Raw genomic sequence first — 25,149 nt, 5'->3', positions numbered from 1 at the left:
ACACATGAAATGATCCGTATTTGTTTTCCTGCATTAAAATCTGCTGCTGAGTCTGCTAAACAACCAGAAAAACGTCCCTTTTGAAAGTGAAGTTTCTGCAGCACCACTGAATGAGACTTTCTTTTCTAAGATTCAGAAAGGTCTTCATGTTGGGACATGTGCAGGTGAAGTATCTGAACTCAGGAATGAGAAACACTCTTATTTATGAGTGAAGCAACAGCTAAGCTCCGCCCCTCACATGACTCACCTGAGAAAAACTAGGCAAAAGGATGTTATTCATACGTAGTAAAGAGAGACAAAGAGACGATCAGACAGAGTTCAGATCAAACTAGTTTCATCTGAGCTACAGGAGAGAAAACTGGAAAACTCCCACACTGCTGCTTAAAGCTGCTGACGCTCCACACACTGAATGTGAGTTTGAGCAGAACTCCTGTCTGCTGTTTTCAGCTTCACTCACAGACTCAATGGCTTCCAGATCAGAGGACGATCTCTGCTGTCCGGTGTGTCAGGAGGTCTTCAGAGATCCTGTTATTCTGTCATGTAGCCACAGCTTCTGTAAAGACTGTCTGAAGAGATGGTGGAGAAAGAAAACAACACACGAGTGTCCAGTTTGTCAGAGAAGATCTTCAGGGAATGATCAACTTGTAAACCTGGCTTTAAAGAACCTGTGTGAGTCATTCTTAGAAGACGGAGATCAGACAGCTTCAGAGGCTCTCTGCAGTCTGCACTCTGAGAAACTCAAACTCTTCTGTCTGGACCATCAGCAGCCAGTGTGTCTCATTTGCAGAGACTCAGAAAAACACACCAACCACAGTTTCAGACCCATCGATGAAGCTGCACAACAACACAAGAAGGAACTTCAGGAAACTCTGGAGTCCTTAAAGAAGAAGTTGATGGTTTGTGCAGAACTTCAAGTGAAGTTTGATCAAATAGCAAAACACATTAACGTCCAGGCCCGACACACAGAGACTCGGATTAAGGAGAAGTTTAAGAAGTTTCGCCAGTTTCTAGCAGAGGAAGAGGAGGACAGGCTGGCTGCACTGAGGGAGGAAGAGGAGCAGAAGAGTGGGATGATGAAGGAGAAGATGGAGTCCCTGAGCAGACACATAGCTGCTCTTTCAGACACAGTCAGAGCCACAGAGGAGGAGCTGAGAGGTGAAGACATCTCATTCCTGAACAACTACAAGGCTGCAGTGGAAAGAGTCCAGCACTGCCCCCTGCTGGATGATCCACAGCTGCCCTCAGGAGCTCTGTTAAACCAGGCCAAACACCTGGGCAACCTGACCTTCAACATCTGGAACAATATGAAGGACATGGTCTCCTACACTCCTATCATTCTGGACCCAAACACTGCTCATCCAGAACTCATCCTCTCTGAGGATCTGACCAGTGTGAGACGAGGAGATGAACAACAGCTTCCTGATAATCCAGAGAGGTTTGATCGGTTCTACTCTGTCCTGGGCTCTGAAGGCTTTGACTCTGGGACTCACAGCTGGGATGTCGAGGTTGGATACAGTACATGGTGGAACCTGGGTGTGTTTGCAGAGTCTGTGCAGAGGAAGGGAGACAGATTGTCTGGATTATGGAGAATAAGGTTCTATGAAGGTAAATATTACGCGTGGTCACCATCAGCTCCAGACACTGCTCTCTCAGTACAGAAGAAGTTTCAGAGGATCAGAGTGAATCTGAACTGTAACAGAGGAAAGCTGTCGTTCTCTGATCCTGATACTAACACACACATACACACCTTCACACACACTTTCACTGACAGGATGTTTCCATTCATTAACACTGTGGTTGGTAAATTGAAGGTTCTGCTGTAGAAGGTGTCATTGTCAGTGTAAATTAATTCATTATAATTATATTTTAATGTTGTTACAAACCTGTTAAACTGCAGCTGTCCACCTGCTGCCTTATTGTTCCAAAGCTCTTTATTACTCACACTGTTCTCACTCTTTCTTTGTTTCTGCTGTCCACTTTTTCACATGGAAAATCATTTCACTGTTTCTTGTTGAATGACCCCCAAACTACATTTAAAATTTTATCAAGTTTTTAATCTGTGATGATGTCAGAAGTTAGAAAGCTATCTGACCAACCAGCAGCACACAGTTTATTTTATTGGCAGTTTTTTGAAGACATGTAATGTGTATGGGCAATGTGAATACAATATTACATTTATAACCTTGATGATGGAACTAAAGTATAAGAAGAGATAGGATATGTAGAAATTCATTAAATAGAATTACACTGGAGAAGAAATGATGTTTCTAGAATGATGTGATATGTAAACTGTGTCCAATATAAACTTTGATTATCGTTTCTCTGTAATTAATATCTCTGAACACTGGATTGCCATAATCACATGATTAACTCTGTCTTTTCTTTGTTTTATCTTTGGAATGATTTAAAAAAAAAAAAAAAAAAACTAATAAAAACAAACATTGACAATCAGCAAACAATTTATGATGACAAGATCCTTTTTCTGAAAAGTCAAGCCACTGCACTGAGAAAAACTAACCAGGCTAAACACATTTATCTGAAGTTTGCCTCCATGGATGATCACAGGACTATCAGAACAAAATGAGCATGTGTGAAGAACCCAAGAAATACGTCTCCCTTTCAGCATGACAGGATAACAGGAACAATCAAACAGATTTCAAGCACAATAACCAACTGTGACCTCAAGATGGCACCAGCTGATCTGAGATGCTTTATTGCACAGAACACTGCTGCTCTGAGAAGTCATCAGAGATTGCCTTGTGTTTTCTGACAACTCCCAGATGAATGCAGATGAACATTAAATGACTTCAGCCTTACACCAAGAAGGCAGGGCGGATTGATCCAAATATCAATAGTATCAATCTTGAAAGGGGATTTGTGAAAGAGAAAAAAAGGCTGTTTGAAGGAAATGAAAGCAGGAGAGCTGTTTAAATGAAAACAAGACCACCGTTCTCAGCATGTCTGCATGGGCAGTGGAAAGTTCTATACATTTAAGTACTCGTAAAACTCAACCCCACTATAAATGAGGGGAAGACATTGTGTGCTTTAGTCCTACTCTGTCCACTTCTCTGTACACTGCGATGTAGAGAACACAACTGCTTGCAAGTAAAACCTTTTCTGACACTGTGATCATTGCTTAAGTATTTTGATGAAAAATTCTTCTGACTGTATCAGATCCAACATTAAATTATTATTATTATTATTATTATTATTATTATTAAATGACAACGATGTATGTAGGAAGAAAATTCTTCTGATTATAAGGTGAAGTGTAGCTAATGAGCTGCCACAGCTTTTTTTTTTTTTTGTTAATACAACAGTTGATGCCCAGAGAGCTGCGCTGCAGGTTGCAGCCCTTGGAATGCGGAGCAAGGTACATGTTTTAAGTTGCTATCATTCATTAAATCCTGAATCGATTTTTTAATATAAATGTATTTTGCCATAAACGTCAGAATCTCAGGTGACCCAGTTGATAGAGTTGTATTGTTGATTGTCATTCATGCTTAGAAACATTTACTCATTTATGCTTAGAAATATTTAACCATAGATGCTTAGAAGTGTATAATCAATTGTGTAGTGATAAGTTGTGTGATCTTTAACAGGCTACAGAGGCCTGGTGTGCATTCCACACTGGGAGCATGGGAAAGTTCGTACCTTGTTTAATTGTTATGGTAGGATTAACGTAGTTACATTTGTTTTAGTTTAAGTGCTTTTTGTGTATAATGAACTGCTAGACTTCCTTACTGTGTTATCTAGGATGAGGGGGGGTCTACCCTCTTCCTGACCAAGGATGTTTGCTTGTGTGCTTTTATGACCCTTTGATCAGCAGTAGCGCACACACACACACACACACACACACACACACACACACACACACACACACACACACACACACACACACACACGGTACTCTTTGTGTATGTAGACGTCATATGTTAATGAACCTATGCATATTCATGTAACCTCAATAAAAGGACAGTGATACGGGAGAACGGACGAGAGCAACTGGGGCCAAGCGAAGGAACGGCGTTTGTCCGGTTCTCTCCCGTGCACGAGTAACATGAAGCTTGCCTACTTCGTGTCTTGCTTTGCGGTGTAATTATATTGCCTTCAACGTTCCAGCGAATAGGTTTATGCTACAAACCCATCACCAGTGTTTTGTGTTTGATTTATACTTCTTGAGTATTGTTAGAGAAGCTGCATCCAGATGAAAAGAATCAGCCTTTTGAGATTCACTTACCTGAGTGATTCCGGGATTACAGGTAAACATAGAGTTCTGATCAATCTGCTGATCGTGCAACTATTTCACTGTTAATTCATCATTGCCACATGTCTTTATTTGAATGCAAATACACTATGTTTGAATTATACTTGGAGAGACAGAGTGGGGTGGAGTGCAGCTCTATTATGTTTTGAGCAAATAATCAAATGAACAGGAGTCAACAGAGAAGAGAAGAGAACATAATCAAAGGTTGGTGTTCGTTTGATTTTTATAAAATTAAGTGAAATTACTAAAACAATATTTATTTGTAATAGTACTGTATGGTTTTTTTTTTAAAATTCTGCAGTTTTCTGACTAACTGTGTACTAGCTGTGCACCATGAACACTGCGCATAGACAGTTTAAATGCCTTCTCATCTTTCATGTAGTAACATGTCATGCTTATGCATGAAATAAACATAACAAGAAACAAAGAAGGGTACCACAAAGTTTATATGTGTTTAAGTTCTTTAAGTTTAAGTTCAGCATATTGTGAAAGAAAATAAAAAAAAAAAACTTGAAAAGAATCCTTGATGGACATTTTAATGTGCTCTAAAAACATGCAGCTTTGCATATTTCCTGCTACTGAGGAAATATATCATACAAAACTAACATCACAACAGAGGTGAGACAGTGACAGATGATGCCTTTAATGCCTCTGGTTCATTTGAATATGCCAAGCTCTGCACATGATTTAAATACTAAACACTTTTTGTCCTAATGAATGGACAAAATAAACTGCAGCAGGTGGATCAAGCCAAATGAGGCGCATCTTGCATTTTGTGCAGTGTGTGGTAGTCAATGAAGAAATGCATGACATGGGTGAAGATTTAGGTGTGTGTGTCTATGTTAAGCATGTGTATGACAAAATAATTTCCATTGCTGAACTGTTTTTCCCATTTGGTCATTGTCACACTTCAGGCTGGGCAATGATACTGTACTTTCTTAAAAACCATTTTGTGAATGAAAAAAACAAAACTACCTATATATTAAATTCAATGAAATAAAAAGTTGATAAATAAATGTCTCATTTTGGATTTCTTTTTTTTTTTAAACTGAGTCAAAGTAGGAGTTCAATTTATTTTATTTTATTTTCCCAGATGTTGGCAAACTCATCATTTTCCTCTCAGGCCTCTTTGAATTTTTACTGTCTCATCTCTGAACCAAGTTCCTTCATCTATCGTGCATTTAACATCACCGCCATCTTCCTCGTCCTCCCTGTCTGCATCCTCATCCTCCAACATGGTCTCCAAGAATGGAGGAAAAAAGGCTCCACCTTGATGGAAGTACTGAGTCACTCTGACTGCTTCACCTACAACATCGTCATCATGAACCTGTTTGCTGTCTTAGCGTGTGTCTTCAGCTATTGTGGCAGCGTCATGAAAAATTTAAACATGTTATTATGGGCGTTCATTCTTTACTCTGTCTGCTGGTTTGGACTGATTTTCTTTCACATGCTGACTTGTGTGGAGCACTACATGGCTGCTGTTCATCCCATCACTTATCTGAGCTTAAGGAAAGAAAGAGGGGTCAGAATCAGGAATATCAGCATAGGCTTTGTTTGGCTGCTTTGCTTTGCAATAACAGGTTTTACAATGATAAAAGATATCATCATCTCCATTGTGAATATATGTGTTTTGATATTGTTTTTAACCGTCTCCTCCTTCTGCAGCCTTTCTGTTCTCTGTGTTTTAATTCATCCAGGCCCAAGAGAAGAGAGCAGGAACAGGGACAGGGTTGACCAGTCAAAGAAGAGAGCATTTTACACCATTGTGACCATACTGGGAATGCTGGTGTTGAAATCTTTTTGGGATCTGATTTGGTCTGTAGTGTATATCACAGGAGGCCTTAATGGATGTATTTTAATGTCATGGAGTGTCTGGTTTAGTCTTCCCAGCAACCTCTTGTTGCCTCTGTTGTTTCTGTACAGAAAGGGTAAATTTGTGTGTTGCAAGAACAACATGCAAAGAAATTAACAAGCACATGTGTTAGGGTACATTAAGAAAAAAATTGATCATCGTTGTTCATTTTGAGAGAAAATTTGAAATTGAATTGAATATTTGAAAACTGTTGCTGTTTCAACATAAACTGCCTATGTCATTGATCATTTTGAGAATAAAGTTGAAATTTCAAGTAAAATTCTTGATTAGTTCAAATCAGGAGATTACTGTTGTTTTAACACAGACTGGCACCACTGCAACACTCGGTACAAAATGTCTTCTTTATGAGGTGAGTTAATGAAACAAATGGATCAGTCACCTTGTGATACAACATTCATCCCCTCTGTTGCATGAGGGTGTGATGGTTAAAAATCTTTCATCTCACCTTTACCAGCCATTTAATTTTATACAAATCTGTACAACTCTTAAACGTCCTCATCCTGATCACCTCTCAGTGGTTAAAAGAGAACTCATTTCATTCCTTGTTGCTAAAACAGATTCTGAGGTCAGATTTCATTGAGTCAGAGGGTACAGCAACCGTGGCAGTTTGTAATGAAACAACTGAAACCTTTACATTTTGACTTTATTCTCAAAATGATCAATAATATTTTTTTTCTCTCAATATGATCCTAATTCTAATGGTAGCCTAATAGTAATTTCTATTACTCTTTCTCTTTGCATTCCTCAGATTACTTTACAGTCTTCCCCTGCTGTGCACTATTTCCTGCGTTGGATTAGATACACATTGGATACACAAACAGAATACACATAAAACATTTCCTGTATATTATAGTATACACTTGTAATAGAATTAAATAATACTCGTGTGGATTAGAAGCAGTCTTAAAAAGCTAATAAAAAAGCAACAACAGTGGATTTTTTTTGCATATTAGTGTTTGGTAGGGGGTTGTCTGATTGTTTGGGTTTTGTCTGTATTGTTGCGGGTTATTTCGGGTATAATAATAAGTGCCATTAGACGATTGCTGTTGTGATTTGGTACTATATGAATAAAATTGAATTGAATTGAATAAAATTGAATAGCAAGATAAAAGTTACCGCTTGTGTGTTCAATAGTAAATACACTCAACAAAAATATAAACGCAACACCTTTGTTACTGCTCCCATTCCCCATGGGATGGACGTAGAGACCTAAAATTCATTCCAGATACACAATATAACCATCCCTCCCAAACAGTGGTCACAAATCAGTCCAAATGTGTGGTAGTGGGCACATCTGCTATATTGAGATAATCCATCCCACCTCACAGGTGTGCCACATCAAGATGCTGATCTGACATCATGAGTAGTGCACAGGTGTACCTCAGACTGCCCACAACAAAAGGCCACCCTGGAATGTGCAGTTTTGTCTCACAGCAAAATGCCACAGATGCCACAAGCAATGAGGGAGCGTGCAATTGGCATGCTGACAGCAGGAATGTCAACCAGATCTGTCGCCCGTGCATTGAATGTTCATTTCTCAACCATAAGCCGTCTCCACAGGCGTTTCAGAGAATATGGCAGCACATCCAACCGGCCTCACAACCGCAGACCTCGTGTAACCACACCAGCCCAGGACCTCCACATCCAGCAGGTTCACCTCCAAGATCGTCTGAGACCAGCCACCCAGACAGCTGCTGGAACAATTGGTTTGCACAACCAAACAATTTCTGCACAAACTGTCAGAAACCGTCTCAGGGACGCTCAACTGCATGCCCGTCATCCTCATCGGGGTCTTGACCTGACTCCAGCTCGTCGCCGTAACAGACTTGTGTGGGCAAATGCTCACATTCGATGGCGTCTGGCACGTTGGAGAGGTGTGCGCTTCACGGATGAATCATGGTTCACATTGTTCAGGGCAGATGGCGGCTGAGAATGTCCCAGTTCTTGCATGGCCAGCATACTCACCGGACATGTCACCCATTGAGCATGTTCGGGATGTGCTTGACCGGCGTATACGACAGCGTGTACCAGTTCCCACGAATATCCAACAACCTTGCACAGCCATTGAAGTGGAGTGGACCAACATTCCACAGGCCACAATTGACAATCTGATAGACTCCATGCGACGATGTGTTGCACTGCATGAGGCAAATGGTGGTCACACCAGATACTGACCGGTTCTGGGTCCCCAGACCCCCAATAGCGCAAAAAACTGCACATTCCAGGGTGGCCTTTTGTTGTGGGCAGTCTGAGGTACACCTGTGCACTACTCATGATGTCAGATCAGCATCCTGATGTGGCATACCTGTGAGGTGGGATGGATTATCTCAATATAGCAGATGTGCCCACTACCACACATTTGGACTGATTTGTGACCACTGTTTGGGAGGGATGGTTATATTGTGTATCTGGAATGAATTTTAGGTCTCTGCGTCCATCCCATGGGGAATGGGAGCAGTAACAAAGGTGTTGCGTTTATATTTTTGTTGAGTGTACTTAAGTATAGAAACAATACTGAAACAATTACAATTCAGCATGGAAATTCTGTATTACTTACTCTGTATATGCATGTTTGCATTTATATTCATTAAAGTTTATGTAACAGTTAATCAGTTGTCAAGCTCTTAAATTTAAAATTTTCATGGATGACTGAAAAATGCAGAAAAAGACTTTATACTGATTTTTAGTTTGTTTGCGTAATAGTTTTGAAACTCATTCAATGCAGAAACTTGAAAACCAGGAATGATGTTATGTGTAAATTCAAAATCATCAGTTGACTAATGACTATATGATATAACAATAACTTATCAATAATTTGACAGTTGGGCTAGAGCCGATCTGTCCCATCTACCCAACTGTAAACTGTAAAGGTGCCAATCTTTCACAGAGAGACAGATGACAATCACCAGTTAACCTAATATGTCGTTGGACTCAGAGGAAGCAGGAGTACCTGGACACAACACAGATGGACATGATGAGAACATACAAACTCCACACAGAAAGTTCCCAGTGGATTTGAAGCCAGGACTTTCTTGTCTGTTATGGAGGCAACCACAGAACTACAGATGGACTGATCTTTTGTAGTGGAGTTTTTCCTCATTGTGTCATGTGCTGTGTGCAGGCAGGAATGGTGGACCCAAAAGTGCAGACTCACAGAGGTTAAAAGGGAGACAAGGGAAGCAAAATCCAACATATTGCATACAGGATAGGGATTATCAAAATAATAGAGGAAACACAGACTGAACTCAAGACACTTAAGCTTAACCCTAGGGACTGGAGGAATGAAACAGAGACAAGATTCACAAAACACAAGACACAGCTAGACACAGAGGAAGGTAAACGTAGCTACTAGCACACATAAATAAACAAACGCACATAAACCACACGGAGAATCTAAACTTAGAATAATAATAATAATAATGGATTGCATTTATATAGCGCTTTTCAAGGCACCCAAAGCGCTTTACAATTCCATTATTCATTCACTCTCACATTCACACACTGGTGGAGGCAAGCTACAGTTGTAGAATAATGCAATAACACAGAAAACTAGAACATAATGAAATAAACTAAATCAAAGAATCAAAACCACAGAACACTGGGTCGATGAACCAGGTACCAGAACTGTCTCTGGGCTGCTTCCTATCTGTGTCAGCAGGCCTTGTAAGAGAGTCTGATTGGTCTGCAGTGAGAGACCCAGGAGGAAGCGCTGGTGAGTGTCAGATGGACATGATGGACATTGGTTCATTATAAATGCAGTGAGCTGTTATATATGATAGTTGAATTGTAGTATGAGATGTCAGTTTTATAACAAGCAATACAATAAATCACAAATGAAACAATAGATGCTGTTTGGGTTCACACATCAACAAATGTGACGCTGTCACTCCACAGTTCTTTGAGACATCACCATTAAATGCTTCTTCTCCTTCAACAATTTACACATGAAAAACTGGACAGCCATACTTCTTGTTATGTTATGTTATGTTATGTTTTACATTTGATACACAGTTTATAATTGAAAATTTTTTTGAATGAGATTTTCTAACAATTTCAAACAATGAAAAAGGCCCAAAACAGCATGTAGTAGTAGCAAGTAGTTCAAACCATATTTGCTGATTCTTAATTTATAAATAATATTTTTCAAAAAAAAAATTGTTATGAAAGCAAGAAAAAGATGGAGGAAGGGTTCGTACATTTAATTCGATATATATTCATCAGATTGTTTGGTTTCATTATTTCCTCTTTTGAAACCATGTCTGATCCTTGCTTAAGAATTTTTGACCATTTCCAGACTTTACTTTACTTTACTTGCTTTCCATATAGATTTTTTGTTTTGAGCTCTTAATTGCACCTACAGAGCTCAGCTTTCATAACAGACCACGAGTCATTGGCTGTTTTATATAAGACATGTTTTCTTTTGTCAGATGACCAGTGTGTCATCTCTTTAATTTTATCATCAAGTTAAAGTTAACAGAACTCTATCCTTAAACTATTCAGTCTTCTCTTTCTCAGATTTGACTCTCCAAAGAGAACGATTTCAGTCTGTCTGTGTGGAAACTTCCAACAATCACCAAATAAAGAGTCATCAAGAATAATGGGTCCATGTATAATATTTTTCTCTATTTAAAAGTAATTTAAAAAGTAAAAATCTTCATCAGCTTTGTTCTTCAGCCTGCAGCTTCACTTCCTGCAGCATGTGAACGCTCTATTGTTTTGCAGGTGCTGACACGCCTTCATGGCTCAGACTGGTTACACTAACAGAGCAGAGTTCAGATGCATTAGATTTCTCATGACTTACTGTTAGCACTGTGTTCTTTTAATGCTTTAACACTAAAAACAATGAGCTGAACCTCATTTCCCTCATCACTATTTTGCAGATCTGACCATGTGCTCGTCTGAATATCAAAGTATTCTTGAGTCAAATTTGAGGCCATGTTTATGACAGCTAAAACTTGCTCTTCACTGGGTCATGAGACCGTGTCATTCAAAGTAATTCTACAACCTACTCCATCGAAGTGTTTTTGTTAATTGCATCTTTGACACTGTGTAATATGTCATTTGTAGTTATTCATGTTAGAGTTGCATCATAGTCATTCTATTATGTAAAGTGTTTCCATAATTTTTATAAGTTTGTTTCTTTGTTTTTTATTCTTGTTTCTGTTAATTTATAGAATTCTGTTTATTTCTGTTCTGTTCCCTTTATTTATAGTAATCTGTAGCCTGCATGGTAAAACGTGAAGGGTTCAGAAATTCCTAACTGAATATAACAGAGCTGTAAACAACTGAGCCTCTGACTGAATGTACTCCCTCTGTGTGCTGAAAGGTGGGGTCATGTTGCTGTTGGTGCAAAGTCTGAGATGGAGTTAGATTTCAAAGTGGGAGCAAATGCATGTTGGATCAAAGTTTATGTTTGCAGAGTCTTCTCAGGTGCGATTTACTTGAAAACCAGTTTCAGTTTTATAAATAACAAATGAATTCAGAAAATGGAAGAACTTCATGAATCATTTCACATTTAACCCCTGTGGAAAAGAAACACAGCTCACTCTAAGCAGAACGTTTAAAGAAGAACAGAAATATAGATTTGTTATACGCAGATAGGAAGTGATTTCACTTTTAACATGCAATTATCTATCTTGTCTTTTCAGTGTGGCCACTGTGGGGACCTCATTCTGTTAGAGTTTCTTTAAATGAATGAATCACTTTGACTCAAATCATTTTGAACATCAATTATGATTGAGGGACCTAACAAAGAAATGGAAATTACTCTAAATTCATAAAAGTTTTGTTTTTAGGTTTTCCCAGTGAGTGGTGATTCACAGAGATAATTATTTTAACACACACTTCACCGCAATGAAGTTAAATTTTAAAACCATCTAAATGATTTTCTTAAAAGAGAATTTGAAATGACTGATATTTTATCTGCCAATTTTAATTGATCAACACGATAAATATATTTTTTGCTGTGAATAGTCTAGATTCTACCTTCTTTGGATTAATCCTACTGCATTTATATCTGTGATGATAAATTGTTAGGGATTGACAGACTTAGACAGACTATAAATGTATATAAGCTGTACAAACTCTCGAAAAGCAAACAAATTTACTGAAATCACTAACTGTGAGTTAAATAGCAGGTTTATATGTTTTTTTTCTTTCTTTTTTCTTTTTTCTTAAATGGTGGTTATTACAACAAAAAACATTCAACAATAAAGGTGATTCCAAAAACTCCAAAGAAACTCAAAACCCTGGGACCAAAACCAAGAACCATGACAGTTGCACTGATGTACAAAGTTGTTTCCAGGAACAACCCACTGCAGAATGTTTTTCCTTTCTCTGGAAAGAACTTTACGCTTCTTATTTTTATACTCCCACGTACTCTTTTTAATGTATTTTCAGGTCACATATTGAGGAATGGCCCCAATCTCCAAACCTGAAGTTAAAGACTAAAAAATTTTCCAACACCCTCCAAATTTTCACTACAAATTTTTCAACCTTTTCCTGACACTTAAAGATCACACTATAAAAAAATCTCCCTCTCAGTCTGTGCTATGAGCAGCTCATCTCGAGAGTTCATCTTCCTGATGTATTGATGGATGGTCCATGTTCCATCCTGGATTGTGGCTATGACACTCATCCTCGCCCTCCCTCATTTCATTTCTCATTTAGCGTCAGAGTGATTGACTTTGGATGGAGACCTCAGTGCACTGTAAACAGTTTTTGTATCTTGACATCTGTGGCATCTGTCTCCTCCTGGATGAGCAAACCTATTGATGATTTGAATCTTATTTCTACCATTCAGCTGTCTTCTAAACACCTGTCTCCTGTAGTAAGTGCATGGCTGTGATGGACCTCTGTGCATCTGTCTCACAGTTCCTGCTGACTTGTCAGATACCCAAATACTTGTAGCTGTCCTTTATATGACTGCTTTCTGTTAAAGCCACCCCTTCAGTCACATTCCCACACTTTGCACCACTCTGGCCCATGGGGCCACATTTGTCCCATCTGAATGACATCCTTATATTCTCAGTGTAACCAACGTCTTGCTCACTCCTGGCATAAAGCTTGATGACATCCATGTGCAGGTGGTGTCTGATGATCACCAAAATCCCGAATCTATATCTGTTTCCACTCTTTTTGACAAGATGGCTTAGCGGGTTAACGCCTATGTTAACCATGCTATATAAAGTAGCAGGGTCAGTGCATTACGTTGATATAGCCCATATTTAATGGTAACTGCCTCGGAGTTGGCCTCCAGTCGTTGTTTCCATTGTGCCACTGAGTTCTGGTTAAATATGATTATTCCAATATCCATGCATGGGGCACTAAATCATAGGCTTGCGTGTGGGTGATGCTCAGGTTGGGCTGTGGTGTACTGCACTATCAAAAATGCATTTTATGTGAAACTCATTCAAGGTTATAGCACAGAGGAATGGGCCTTATTTTTTCCAGAAAACTGCCTTAGTCAGTTTGCTGTTTATGTCTTTTTTGTGGTCAACTCAAATAATTAGTATTTTTTTCTTTAAGCGATTTTAAAACTGTGTCTGAACATGTCAGTGTGGCTCTTCTCATAACAAAGATATGCTATCGAAGTTGGCAGGAGTTGATGCATGAGGCCTAACAGTTTGAATAAAGTCAAAACTAAGGATATCATTCAGAAATGAAAAACCTCCCAAAGTGGTTGATAATTAAACATTTTAGAAGGACTTAAACTGAACCTTTAAACTGTTCTTCTCTGTTATCATCACAGAAGAGTCGAGTGTGGTACCAGGATTCCAGTTTTGGATGAGCCAGTCAATGAACAATGCAGTTATAGTAATGAGTTGTCTAATTCCAGTCTAACATAATACATTTCATTGAACAGCAGACAGCACCAATAATACAAAATATTTTTAGAGGCAGCAGCCGGCCAAGATAGTGGGTGTCTGTGAATACTTGTGCGTGTGAGCGTGCTTGTGTTCATAAGGTTTCTTCACGTTAGTGTCTAGTAGTGGCTGTGGGGAGCCAAAGCCCTGCCCCACCAGGATGTGAAACATGAATTGGGGGGCCCTTGGCCCCAGAAATCCAGAGGCCCCCAGAGCGCACCAGTGTGTGAATGTGTGTGTGTGAATGGGTGAATGACTGAATGTAGTGTGAAGCGCTTTGGGGTCCTTAGAGACTAGAAAAGCGCTATACAAATGCAGGCCATTTACCATTTACCATCTATATTGTACGGTAGACCCTACAATAATACATGCAGAGAAAAGCATTACATTTTGTAGCATTACATTTTAAAAAAGTAAAAGTTCACTCAACTCCAAAATCATCACATATGTGAGAAACATATCTCATATATCAACACAAGATGTTTGATACACAACAGCACTGCATGTGCAGATGCATTCTTTAATCAAAGAATATGTAGAACATTACTCTAGCATTATAGATAAACATAAAGTTCTGATCAATTCATTGAGAGTGCAATTATTCCTTTGTTAGTTCATCATTGTCACATTGTTTATGCAAATAAACTATATTTGAATTGTACTTGGAGAGAGTGAGTGGGGTGGATGGCAGCTTTAATATGTTTTGAGCAAATAATCACATGAAGAGAAGAGAAGAGAAGAGAAGAGAAGAGAAGAGAAGAGAAGAGAAGAGAAGAGAAGAGAAGAGAAGAGAAGAGAAGAGAAGAGAATCATAAGGTTAGTGTTCCTTTGGATTGTAATAAAATTAAAAATAAACAAAGTTTATTTTCAGTTACACTTTCTGTTGTAATTTCTGTGTTTTTCTTACTAACTGTATAGAAGTTAGTTCAGTTAGTTTTAAAACTCATAATATCTATTAGGACTTTGAGTATGTCAGAAGAACATCTTGAAAACTGTTGTGTGTGTGTGTGTGTGTGTGTGTGTGTGTGTGTGTGTGTGTGTGTGTGTGTGTGTGTGTGTGTGTGTGTGTGTGTGTGTGTGTGTGTGTGTGTGTCCAGTTTTCATGATGCACTGACTTAAAATCCTTTTTCATTACACCCATGATACAGTAGTATACAGTATGTGTGTATATGTTCATCAGTGGTGGCAACTGACAAGTCTGTACACGTTGTTTTAAATTTTCAGAATGTATAATATCATACGGGTTTTGAGTCAGTGCATGACAAAAAAAACAAAAAACCCCACCTTGAACACTTGGGATAGACTGTTTATATAAAAAATATTTCAAGGTACCTTAATCATATTGCATTATCATCTTTTTGTGGCGATGTCGAATGGTAATATCTCACTGTTTTTTATTAAAACAAATTTAATGAGGAAACAGAAGATTATATGTGTTTAAGTTCCAAGTCAAAGTGCTTTTAACAGCATCTTTAAAAGAAAATTATAAAAGGTACATGTATAAAAAGAATTCTTGAGGTATATTTTAATGTGCTTTAAAGACATGCAGCTTTACATATTTCCTGCTACTAAGGAAATATGTCATGCAAAACTATGATCAGAGTAGAGGCGAGACAGTGACAGATGATGTATTTATTGCCTCTGGTTTATTTGAATATACAAAACTCTGCACATCATTTGTGTGTGTGTGTGTGTGTGTGTGTGTGTGTGTGTGTGTGTGTGTGTGTGTGTGTGTGTGTGTGTGTGTGTGTTCATGTCAAAATAATTGTCATTGCTGTCATGTGACAATGACAAATAGTTTAATACAACGATACTTGAATTGAATGCACTGAGATGGGTGGCGGAGTCAGGCTGGACAATAAAATGAAATAAAAAATAGATAAATAAATCTCTCTTTTTTAAAATTCTTTTTGTTTGTCCAAGTAGTCAAATTTTCCAGAAAATTAATAGTGAGATATAGTCATCATGCAGCACCAGTACTAATAAACTTTACTTCCACTGACTGAATCTGATATGGTAGAACCTTTAATAATCTTTTGTCCCATATTTTTCTCTTACACTTTGCTTAATAGACATTGGCACACTGAAAAATGTTGATTAAAGATTAATTTGTTGGCAAAATGATAGTATCATATTATGTATTACATAATTCAACAAACATACCTTAATATTAAAACTCTATGCTCAAGTATTACTGAAAGATAAAAATAAAAAAGTTTAAATGCAGAAAGAACAGAAATTTGTGCAGTTTTTTTTCTTAAAACCCATAATTTAGTGTAATTTACCTTACAGCATTTTAGCATATCTATCTGATGATACTTGTTTTCCTACACCAGAGCCAGGCAGAAGAAACTCAAAAGGTCGATCAAAAAAATTGATTAACTCAAAATGTAGAAGTTATGTGCCTGAAACTGTTGACTTGCTAGCTGATTACATCAAAATATTACATTTCAATGTGAGCCCCAGTCATGACACGTGACACACATTTGTGCATTGGTGGAACTGAGGGTCTCGTTAGTTGGCGGACGGGTTGTTACCATCTTTTAAGGATCATCCCTCCTCCGAAGGTGAGGGGAATCTAGCAAAGATTGAGGATGAACTCAGCTTGGGTGTCTATCTGGTTTTTAAGTCTGACGTCATTAGCTGTGTCTGGGCCCAAACTCTGCTGCAGATCCCAAAGTCACACGATCATTGTGGCATCTCTGAGAGTTAAAAACTGTCTAAATTCTTTCATCTGTAATAAAATGATCAGTGTGGCTGCTCTACCAGGTGTAACAATTAAGTTTAACATCCAGGCATCCTTGAAAACAGAATTTATGAAATTTAACAGTTAGAAGTAAGCAGGAAGTTAGCTTGCTAGTTTCCATTTAAATATAATATACCATGTTCTGGCTGAGGGATTTCCAAAACAAATTAAGACGTACAGCTCTGCTATCGCTTCCGACATAAATGAATGGAAGCAGAAGAGTTCCCTTAATCCAGTTGTTCAGTCTGACGTCACTAGCCGTGTCTGGACCTAAACTCCACTGCAGGTCCATATATCAAACGATCACTATGGCATTACTGAGAGTAGAAAAACTATCTAAAGTCTTTCATCTTTAATAAAATGATCAGCGTTCTGCTCTACCAGGTGTAACAATTGAGTTTAACATCCAGGCATCCATGAAAATGGAATTTATGACATTTAACGGAAGTTAGCAGGGAGTTAGCTCGCTAGCTTCTATCTAAATACAATATAGCATGTCCTGACTGCGGGGTTTTGGAAACAAATTAAAACGTACAGCTCTGTTATCACTTCCAGCATAAATGAAGACAGAAAAGTAAACAGCAGTGACGTTTGTAGGGTTACTGAAGTTGGTTTAGCTGGTATATACTGATGTGCTACGTGATCGCTAGCGACACAACTGTGTTAGCATGATATAAACAGTGAAGCTGAAGGATGAACGCTAACTTTATTCCACTCGATAAAAGTTAACTTGAGGGTTCCTGAAGGTCAGGAACAAATGCAATCTCATGGCAGGATGCTGTAAACAGACCAAGCTTCAGTCAGGAAAACAACTGATAATCCATCCACAATACGAGGTTAGTCATTCATATACTGCTGGATGGGCTGGGCTGTAGTTACAGCATAAGGTTTTAAAAACTGAGCTTTAAAATGATCAGTCAGTCTCTTTTTTAGGATGCCGGCTCAGGAGATGACCTGAAACAGTCCTTGTGCAACACTCTTTGGTGAAATGGTGCACAGCAGTGTTGCTTTGGGATATTCAATTCAATTCAATTTTATTTATATAACGCCAAATCACAACAAAAGTCGCCTCAAGGCGCTTCATAGATACGGAGAAAAACCCAACAATCATATGACCCCCTATGAGCAAGCACTTTGGCGACAGTGGGAAGGAAAAACTCCCTTTTAACAGGAAGAAACCTCCGGCAGAACCAGACTCAGGGAGGGGCGGCCATCTGCTGCGACCGGTTGGGGTGAGAGAAGGAAGACAGGATAAAAGACATGCTGTGGAAGAGAGACAGAGGTTAATAACAGATATGATTCAATGCAGAGAGGTCTATTAATACATAGTGAGTGAGAAAGGTGACTGGAAAGGAAAAACTCAATGCATCATGGGAATCCCCCGGCAGCCTACGTCTATTGCAGCATAACTAAGGGAGGATTCAGGGTCACCTGGTCCAGGCCTAACTATATGTTTTAGCAAAAAGGAAAGTTTTAAGCCTAATCTTGAAAGTAGAGATAGTGTCTGTCTCCCGAATCCAAACTGGAAGCTGGTTCCACAGAAGAGGGGCCTGAAAACTGAAGGCTCTGCCTCCCATTCTACTTTTAAATACTCTAGGAACAACAAGTAGGCCTGCAGAGCGAGAGCGAAGTGCTCTAATAGGGTGATATGGTACTACAAGGTCATTAAGATAAGATGGGGCCTGATTATTTAAGACCTTGTATGTGAGGAGCAGGATTTTGAATTCAATTCTGGATTTAACAGGAAGCCAATGAAGGGAAGCCAAAACAGGAGAAATATGCTCTCTCTTTCTAGTCCCTGTCAGTACTCTTGCTGCAGCATTTTGGATTAGCTGAAGGCTTTTCAGTGAGTTTTTAGGACATCCTGATAATAATGAATTACAGTAGTCCAGCCTGGAAGTAATGAATGCATGAACTAGTTTTTCAGCGTCACTCTGAGACAGGATATTTCTAATTTTAGAGATGTTGCGCAAATGGAAGAAAGCAGTCTTACATATTTGTTTAATATGTGCTTTGAAGGACATGTCCTGGTCAAAAATGACTCCAAGGTTCCTCACAGTGTTACTGGAGGCCAAGGTAATGCCATCCAGAGTAAGAATCTGGTTAGATACCATATTTCTAAGATTTTCAGGGCCGAGTACAATAACCTCAGTTTTATCTGAATTAAGAAGCAGAAAGTTAGCGGCCATCCAGGTCTTTATGTCTTTAAGACATTCCTGCAGTTTAACTAATTGGTGTCACTTTGTATAATCCACCAGAACTCATGGATCCATCACAACTTAGACATTCACATTACTCACACTCTCATAACACATACACATAGGATCTTGGGGGTGGGCACGCTACATGGAATCCAAAAAACCATCAGGGTGTACAACCTCACCCCTGGCGTCGTTGCCCACCTCTCAATTTTAAATACACGTAGACATTGAGGGCCAGCAGGAGGGACCATGCGCTTACGTGCTGCTCTCTCTCACAGGTAGCTCCATGCCCTCCTGGGTTTTAAATGCACCTTAGAACACACATACACCAACACTACATATGAGCGGGCGAAGGGAGGTTTGGAGTCCCCCCCCCCCCCTCCGTTCTCTGCTGCCTGTTGGAGCGGGGGGCCAGGGGGAGGAGTTGGCCGTCTGGAATGTGGGGCCTCCCTGCTGCTGCCAAGCCGGGGCAGTCTGCTTCTCCCCACCCCAGGGAAAAGGGTAACACTACCTGGGTCTGGATGCAGTTTCCCCCCTCCAGGGGCAAGGGTACCTAGACCTGGGGCTTAGAGTACGCTTGGGGAGTGTGATTGTGTGTACAGTGTCTCTTTATGTCTGGTTCTTTGTGTCCGGAAATGGGCGTCCAGTTAGCCACCGGCTCACTCCTGGTGGCTGCTTGTCGGGGCCTGGAGCCTGGGGCTCGCTCGGGCCACTTCGGGGGTGGGGTACCCTCGGCCTCTTGGCCTGGGGCTTGGTCACTCTAGCACAGCTGGCTGCCGGCGGAGCTCACGGGCACGTCACTGCAACCCCCCCCCTGGCTTCTGCTCCACGGCTGCTGAGTGACCCCTCATCTGGGGCTCTCCTCAGCTCTTTCTGGGACAGTGGCGCAGCTGCCCCTCTGTTGGTCTTCCTTGGTCTCTTGTGTTCTGAGGGCTTCTGGATGTCTGGAGTCTTGATCTCCTCCATACCTGCTTCATGCCCTGGAGGACGGGGCTGTGGCTCCCCACACCCTCTAGCAGATCATTACATGAAGGAACCTTTTAAAAACAAGCGCGTCCATGCTCACAGGTGTACACACGGGTGCTCACACACATACACACTGCGCACATTAACGCTGTGGATAAAAACATCAAGTTCACCAGGGAAGACACAAAGGACAACTGTCTGCCTTTCCTGGACTGCGCTGTGCACATTGAAGAGAACGGCAAACTCAACATCGAAGTTTACCGGAAGCCCACACACACGGACCAGTACCTCCTCTTTGACTCCCATCACCCTTTGGAACACAAACTTGGAGTAATCAGGACCCTACACCACCGGGCAGAACATGTTCCCTCTAAGCCTGAAGGGAAAAAGAAGGAACACACACATGTAAAGGAAGCACTCAAAACGTGCGGCTATCCTAAATGGGCGTTCTTAAAGTCAGCAAAGAGGCACAGAAAAGAAGACCAGACACCAGCGAGGGAGGATAAGAAGGACAGACGCAACAACATTGTCATCCCCTATGTAGCCGGTGTATCAGAGAAACTCAGGAGAGTTTTCTCCAAGCATGACATCCCGATGCATTTCAGACCCAGCAACACGCTCAGACAGAAACTGGTTCACCCGAAAGACAAAACGCCAAAACACAAACTTAACAATGTGGTGTATGCTGTACAGTGCAGCGAGGAATGCCCAGACCTCTACATTGGAGAGACCAAACAGCCACTTCACAAGCGCATGGCACAACACAGAAGAGCCACCTCCACAGGACAAGACTCAGCAGTCCATCTGCATCTTAAGGATAAAGGACACTCTTTCGAGGATGCCAATGTTCACATTTTGGACAGAGAGGACAGATGGTTTGAAAGAGGAGTGAAAGAAGCCATCTATGTCCACTGTGAGCGACCATCTTTGAACAGAGGCGGGGGTTTACGACACCAACTCTCTGCCAATCCAGTTTTGAGATCCCTTCCCAGACGCCTTAACGCCCACTCACATCCTGGGCCATCTGGCCTCAGGAATTCGCATGATAAGGTGGGGCCAGGTTTCACAATGAACACACCCGAAACTCTGGCTGATTGGGACCCACGCCCAGTTTCCCACCTTGGCTCAGGCGATTAGAGGATCATCAGGGGGTCCTTTTGTCCCTCGGTGGGGGGTCACTCCCACTAGGTTTATATCTGGGACTCTCCACCATTTGACCTTAGAACTGAAGAAGCTTCTCGGATGAGAGGTGAAACGTCTTCAAGCAACTTAAAGAAGTCCAGACGCTTTTCTTTGCAAGCTCCTTTGACTACGATGACCTGGATGACTGATAACCTTCACAGACACACACACAAACTACACCCTTTTTGGCTCCTACCTCAAAGCACACTTTGCACTGTCGATATTACATGCTGCACAATAATATTTAATATTTAGTATTTACTGTTATATTCACATAGATCATCGTGATGTTGTTTATTCTGTTGCTCTTTTTTTCTGCTTGTTTTCTCTTTTTTCTTTCTCAACAGGTGATCCAGGTGATTAATGTGTGCATTTTTTGTCTGCTTATTTTGTTGGTTTTTTGTTTTTTTGCCCTTTATCACCATTCCTGTTCTCCGCTGTTTTTCTTTCCCTCTTTCTTTCTCCCCTTTCTTTTCCCCAGTCAGGTCTGTCCCATATTTAGCAGGTTAAAATAAAATAAACAATAAAAGGCGAATCAAATAGACCAATACGGCAAGGCTAGGATGGTCCATTTGGTAAAGTCAGTCCCGTTGGGCATATTTCTTTGCCTTTAGACAATAATTCTGATGGCAAAAGAACCAAATGGGACAGGGAAAAAAATAAAATAAATAATAATCCACCAGAACGAATGCAACCAAAATCCACATGCACTCCAGTGTAGTATTTGGACAGATGTTGGGCCGCCCCAGTTCGGGTCGCAACAGTTATGTTTACATATGTGTGTAATTTGTTATTTCTTTACCCCACAGATTATGTGTTTCATTCTGTTTAGTTGGTTTCTTTTGCGTTATTTTCTCTTCTTATTGTTTGTATGTACTATAAATTTGGAAAACGTACAAAATAAAAAGTATTAAAAAAAATAATGAGCCACCTGGAAAATCGAAATCACCATGCGAGTGTCACAATTTACTCGATAAAGCCTATCATTAATCAATATGAAGTGCATGTGGGCCCACACTGCTTCAGAGCACACCAAGTAACCATGTAACCAAGTTTTATCATTTGGTTGCAGAGGTCGAAAGTAATGGAGAACAACTACTTCCTACTGTAGTTAGATACAATTTCAGGAATCTGTACATTACTTGACTATTGTTTTTGTTCTGACTACTTTTTACTTTTACTCCTTGCATTTTTAAACAAGTATCTGTACTTTCTACTGCCTACATTTTCAAAATGGACTCATTACTTATGCTTTAATGCAATTGGGTCAAATTATTATTTTGTCACTGCAAGACTTCAAATTGATTTGAACCTAAATAGTAAAATAAAAAGACATGTTGTGTCTCAAAGTCAGGGGTTAAACATGGGCTGGTGTAGATAATACAAAGAGCAGACACTGCACAGCACTAAAGGTCATGAAGGCATCCCCACACACTGCCACAACAGGTAATGAAACCCTCGCAAATTTGTCCCCAGGATTAAGATATGCGTCATGCGCAACCTAAGTGCAGCATTTATTTTATGTGTTTTGGCCTTAAACTCTACCGGCAGTGACACTGTGGGATATTTGTGAATGTCCCCATAAATACACCTAACCTCCATCCATGTTACTGTTACTCACCAACCTCCTCCAACAAGGCCCCTGGTTGAACCAGGGTTTGATGGACCTGTGTGCAACCCACAGAGCCCAGACCTCAATCCCATACCCTGTACCCTCAAAAAGGGTACAGTATTGACTATTAATGGGCATGGGGCTAATAATTTTGGATGTCTTATTTTTGCCTTTTCTTGTTTCAACTCAGTGTATCAATAAAATATCCTTACTACAATTAGTGAACCTTGTTATTTTGGACACAGATACGTTTTAAAAAACAAACACTTGTTGTATCACAAATGCCAGACATCACTAGGTATCACCTAGATAAACATGTGCTTTATTTACCTCTGTGTATTACATAGGGCCTAATTGGAACACTAATTGGCAGAAGTGCACAATAACAAATAGCACCCCCCTCAAAAACCCCACAACATCTGTTACAGTGAATTTAAAGAGTAAAGTTGCGTCTTCATAAAAAAGTGGCCACCAGTGGGCATAGTTTGGAATGCAGATCCTTTATTGAAATTAAGTGAAAATAACACTTGTGCTCTTGTTTTGAGATAGTGTTGTAGTTCTGTAAGAAGAAACAAATGATATAATAAAGAGATTATTTTCTGCTGAAGAAGTGGACAATGTAACATATTCAGACACTAACTTTTTACTGCTAATTTCTTAAACATAATGGAGAGAAAGAAATGCTTAAGATAAACATAATCTAGAGCAAGGCCACCATACTATATGTTTAACATAAAACCTTTGCTTGCCATGTATTTACACAGTTCATCACAAAGCATTGCACAAACTATTACTAAGTAACTCATATTAACTTGTTCAAACGTCAGCACCTCCAAAGTAATAAACTGTCTGATGACGCCCTTATAAACAACTGCAACCACGTGGAAAGTTGGAACAAACTACACAATCACAAACAATATAAACAGGGAAGAAATCAGCAGCAAGCCTTGAATCTTTTTACTGGCTGTCTGTACAGTCTTCACAAACGTTGAAACTCACCACCAGATCTATATAATAACTCAACACCACAGTCCTTCCACTATGATCCCTTTCCACACCTCTACCAGCAGTCTCCTTGCGCAGTCAGGGAGTATTTTGATTGGTGGCCAATTTAGTCTATCAGAGGAGCCCGTCCTTTGTCACAAGGCAGATTTCATATTTTAAAGTCCTCACAGCTTCACTTCTGTTTTTTTTTCTCTGTCAGAAGGTGGTGCCATGTTTCAGCTGATGAATATAATTGTATTATTGACCTCACTTCTTCCACCTTGAACACAGAAGACTTTCACTGACTGCTGCAGTAAAGTTAGACTTAGATCACACATTGACCCACATGAATAATATGTTGAACAGCTGGCTGATGATTCGCAGTTTGGTGGATCTAACGGAAATATTGTGCCTGAACTCATCCTCCTCCTTTCAGCTCAATGACTCACAAACTAAAAACCCACAAGCAGCGTCAGCTTGAGCGGGGGACTAAAACGATAATTATCTGTGGTGTTCACACAAACTACCTGATGCTTCCAACCATCGTGAGAGGCAGCTGAAGAAGATGATGCTGGAGAGCTCCAATCCTGTGCATCTCTGCTGTCTTTCTTTCTCGATCGAGAGAAAGAAAGATCCGTGTGTTTTTGTGGGGCGGGGCTAACCTTGTGCTGCCTTGCTGTGAAGGTTGGTGTTTCCAGCCCTTCGTTCCTGTCCATCTGAAGTTAACAAGCTCACATTTATGTCACCTGTTGATCAACTCATTACTACTTGCTCAGTCTTTGACAGAGCATTGAATACAAAGTAAAAAGTAGGTCATTTTTAAAACATTAAACAGCAGTTACAAATGGCTGGAAATATTTATCGATCCATTCGTGTCAGTGTGGTGGGGGCTGGAGCCTGTCCGAGCTTTCATAGTGCGAGAGATGGTGTACACCCTGCAGGGCTAAAACATGGAGACAGACAACCATTCACATTCACACCAGTTAACCTAACCCCACAACTGCATGTCTTGGGAGTACCCAGAGAGAACCCACGCAAACTCCACATAGGCCCAGCTCAGTTGATGGACTCAGGACTTTCTTGTGAGATAACAGGGCTAAATACTGTGACATCATGCTGCCTGCATTATGTTTCATTATTTCTGTTGAGCAACATTCAAAAGTTATTTACTTGCAGACAACAATAACAATGTGGCGTCACTACTTGTAGTGAGCCCAGTGTAGACCTTACATGTAGCACGGTCTACATTTAGGTTCACTAGTTGAAGTGGGAAATACTTCAAATAAATAAATACTGAGAACTGAGTTGCAAGGATTGTTAGTAACCTTTGATAACTAAGGATGAAGGTCTTAGTCATGTGACGTTGACATCATATGTAGTGACATCTATATGTAGGCTAACTACATGAAATGAGCCTACATGTAGGACTTTCCCACTTCAGCTATAACAAACC

The 25,149-nt window shown here is 40.0% G+C and overlaps 1 protein-coding gene across 1 annotated transcript; it reads left to right on the top strand.

Annotated features, from left to right (window-relative positions):
• The first annotated feature begins 269 nt into the window (after window positions 1–269).
• LOC146674052 (nuclear factor 7, ovary-like) lies at window positions 270–3,032 on the top strand. The gene has a single exon (XM_085402348.1). It carries the CDS (start codon window positions 465–467, stop codon window positions 1,821–1,823), a length of 1,359 nt encoding a protein of 452 aa, XP_085258474.1. The 5' UTR covers window positions 270–464; the 3' UTR covers window positions 1,824–3,032.
• Window positions 3,033–25,149: the final 22,117 nt, after the last annotated feature.

This window comes from Rhamphochromis longiceps, linkage group LG3 (genome assembly GCF_057381845.1).
Source record: "Rhamphochromis longiceps isolate RC_006_pf linkage group LG3, R_longiceps_female_GT1.1, whole genome shotgun sequence".
NCBI classification, from domain to species: domain Eukaryota; kingdom Metazoa; phylum Chordata; class Actinopteri; order Cichliformes; family Cichlidae; genus Rhamphochromis; species Rhamphochromis longiceps.
Note: the sequence above shows the minus strand (reverse complement) of the source record. Positions and strands in the feature narration are given on the sequence as shown.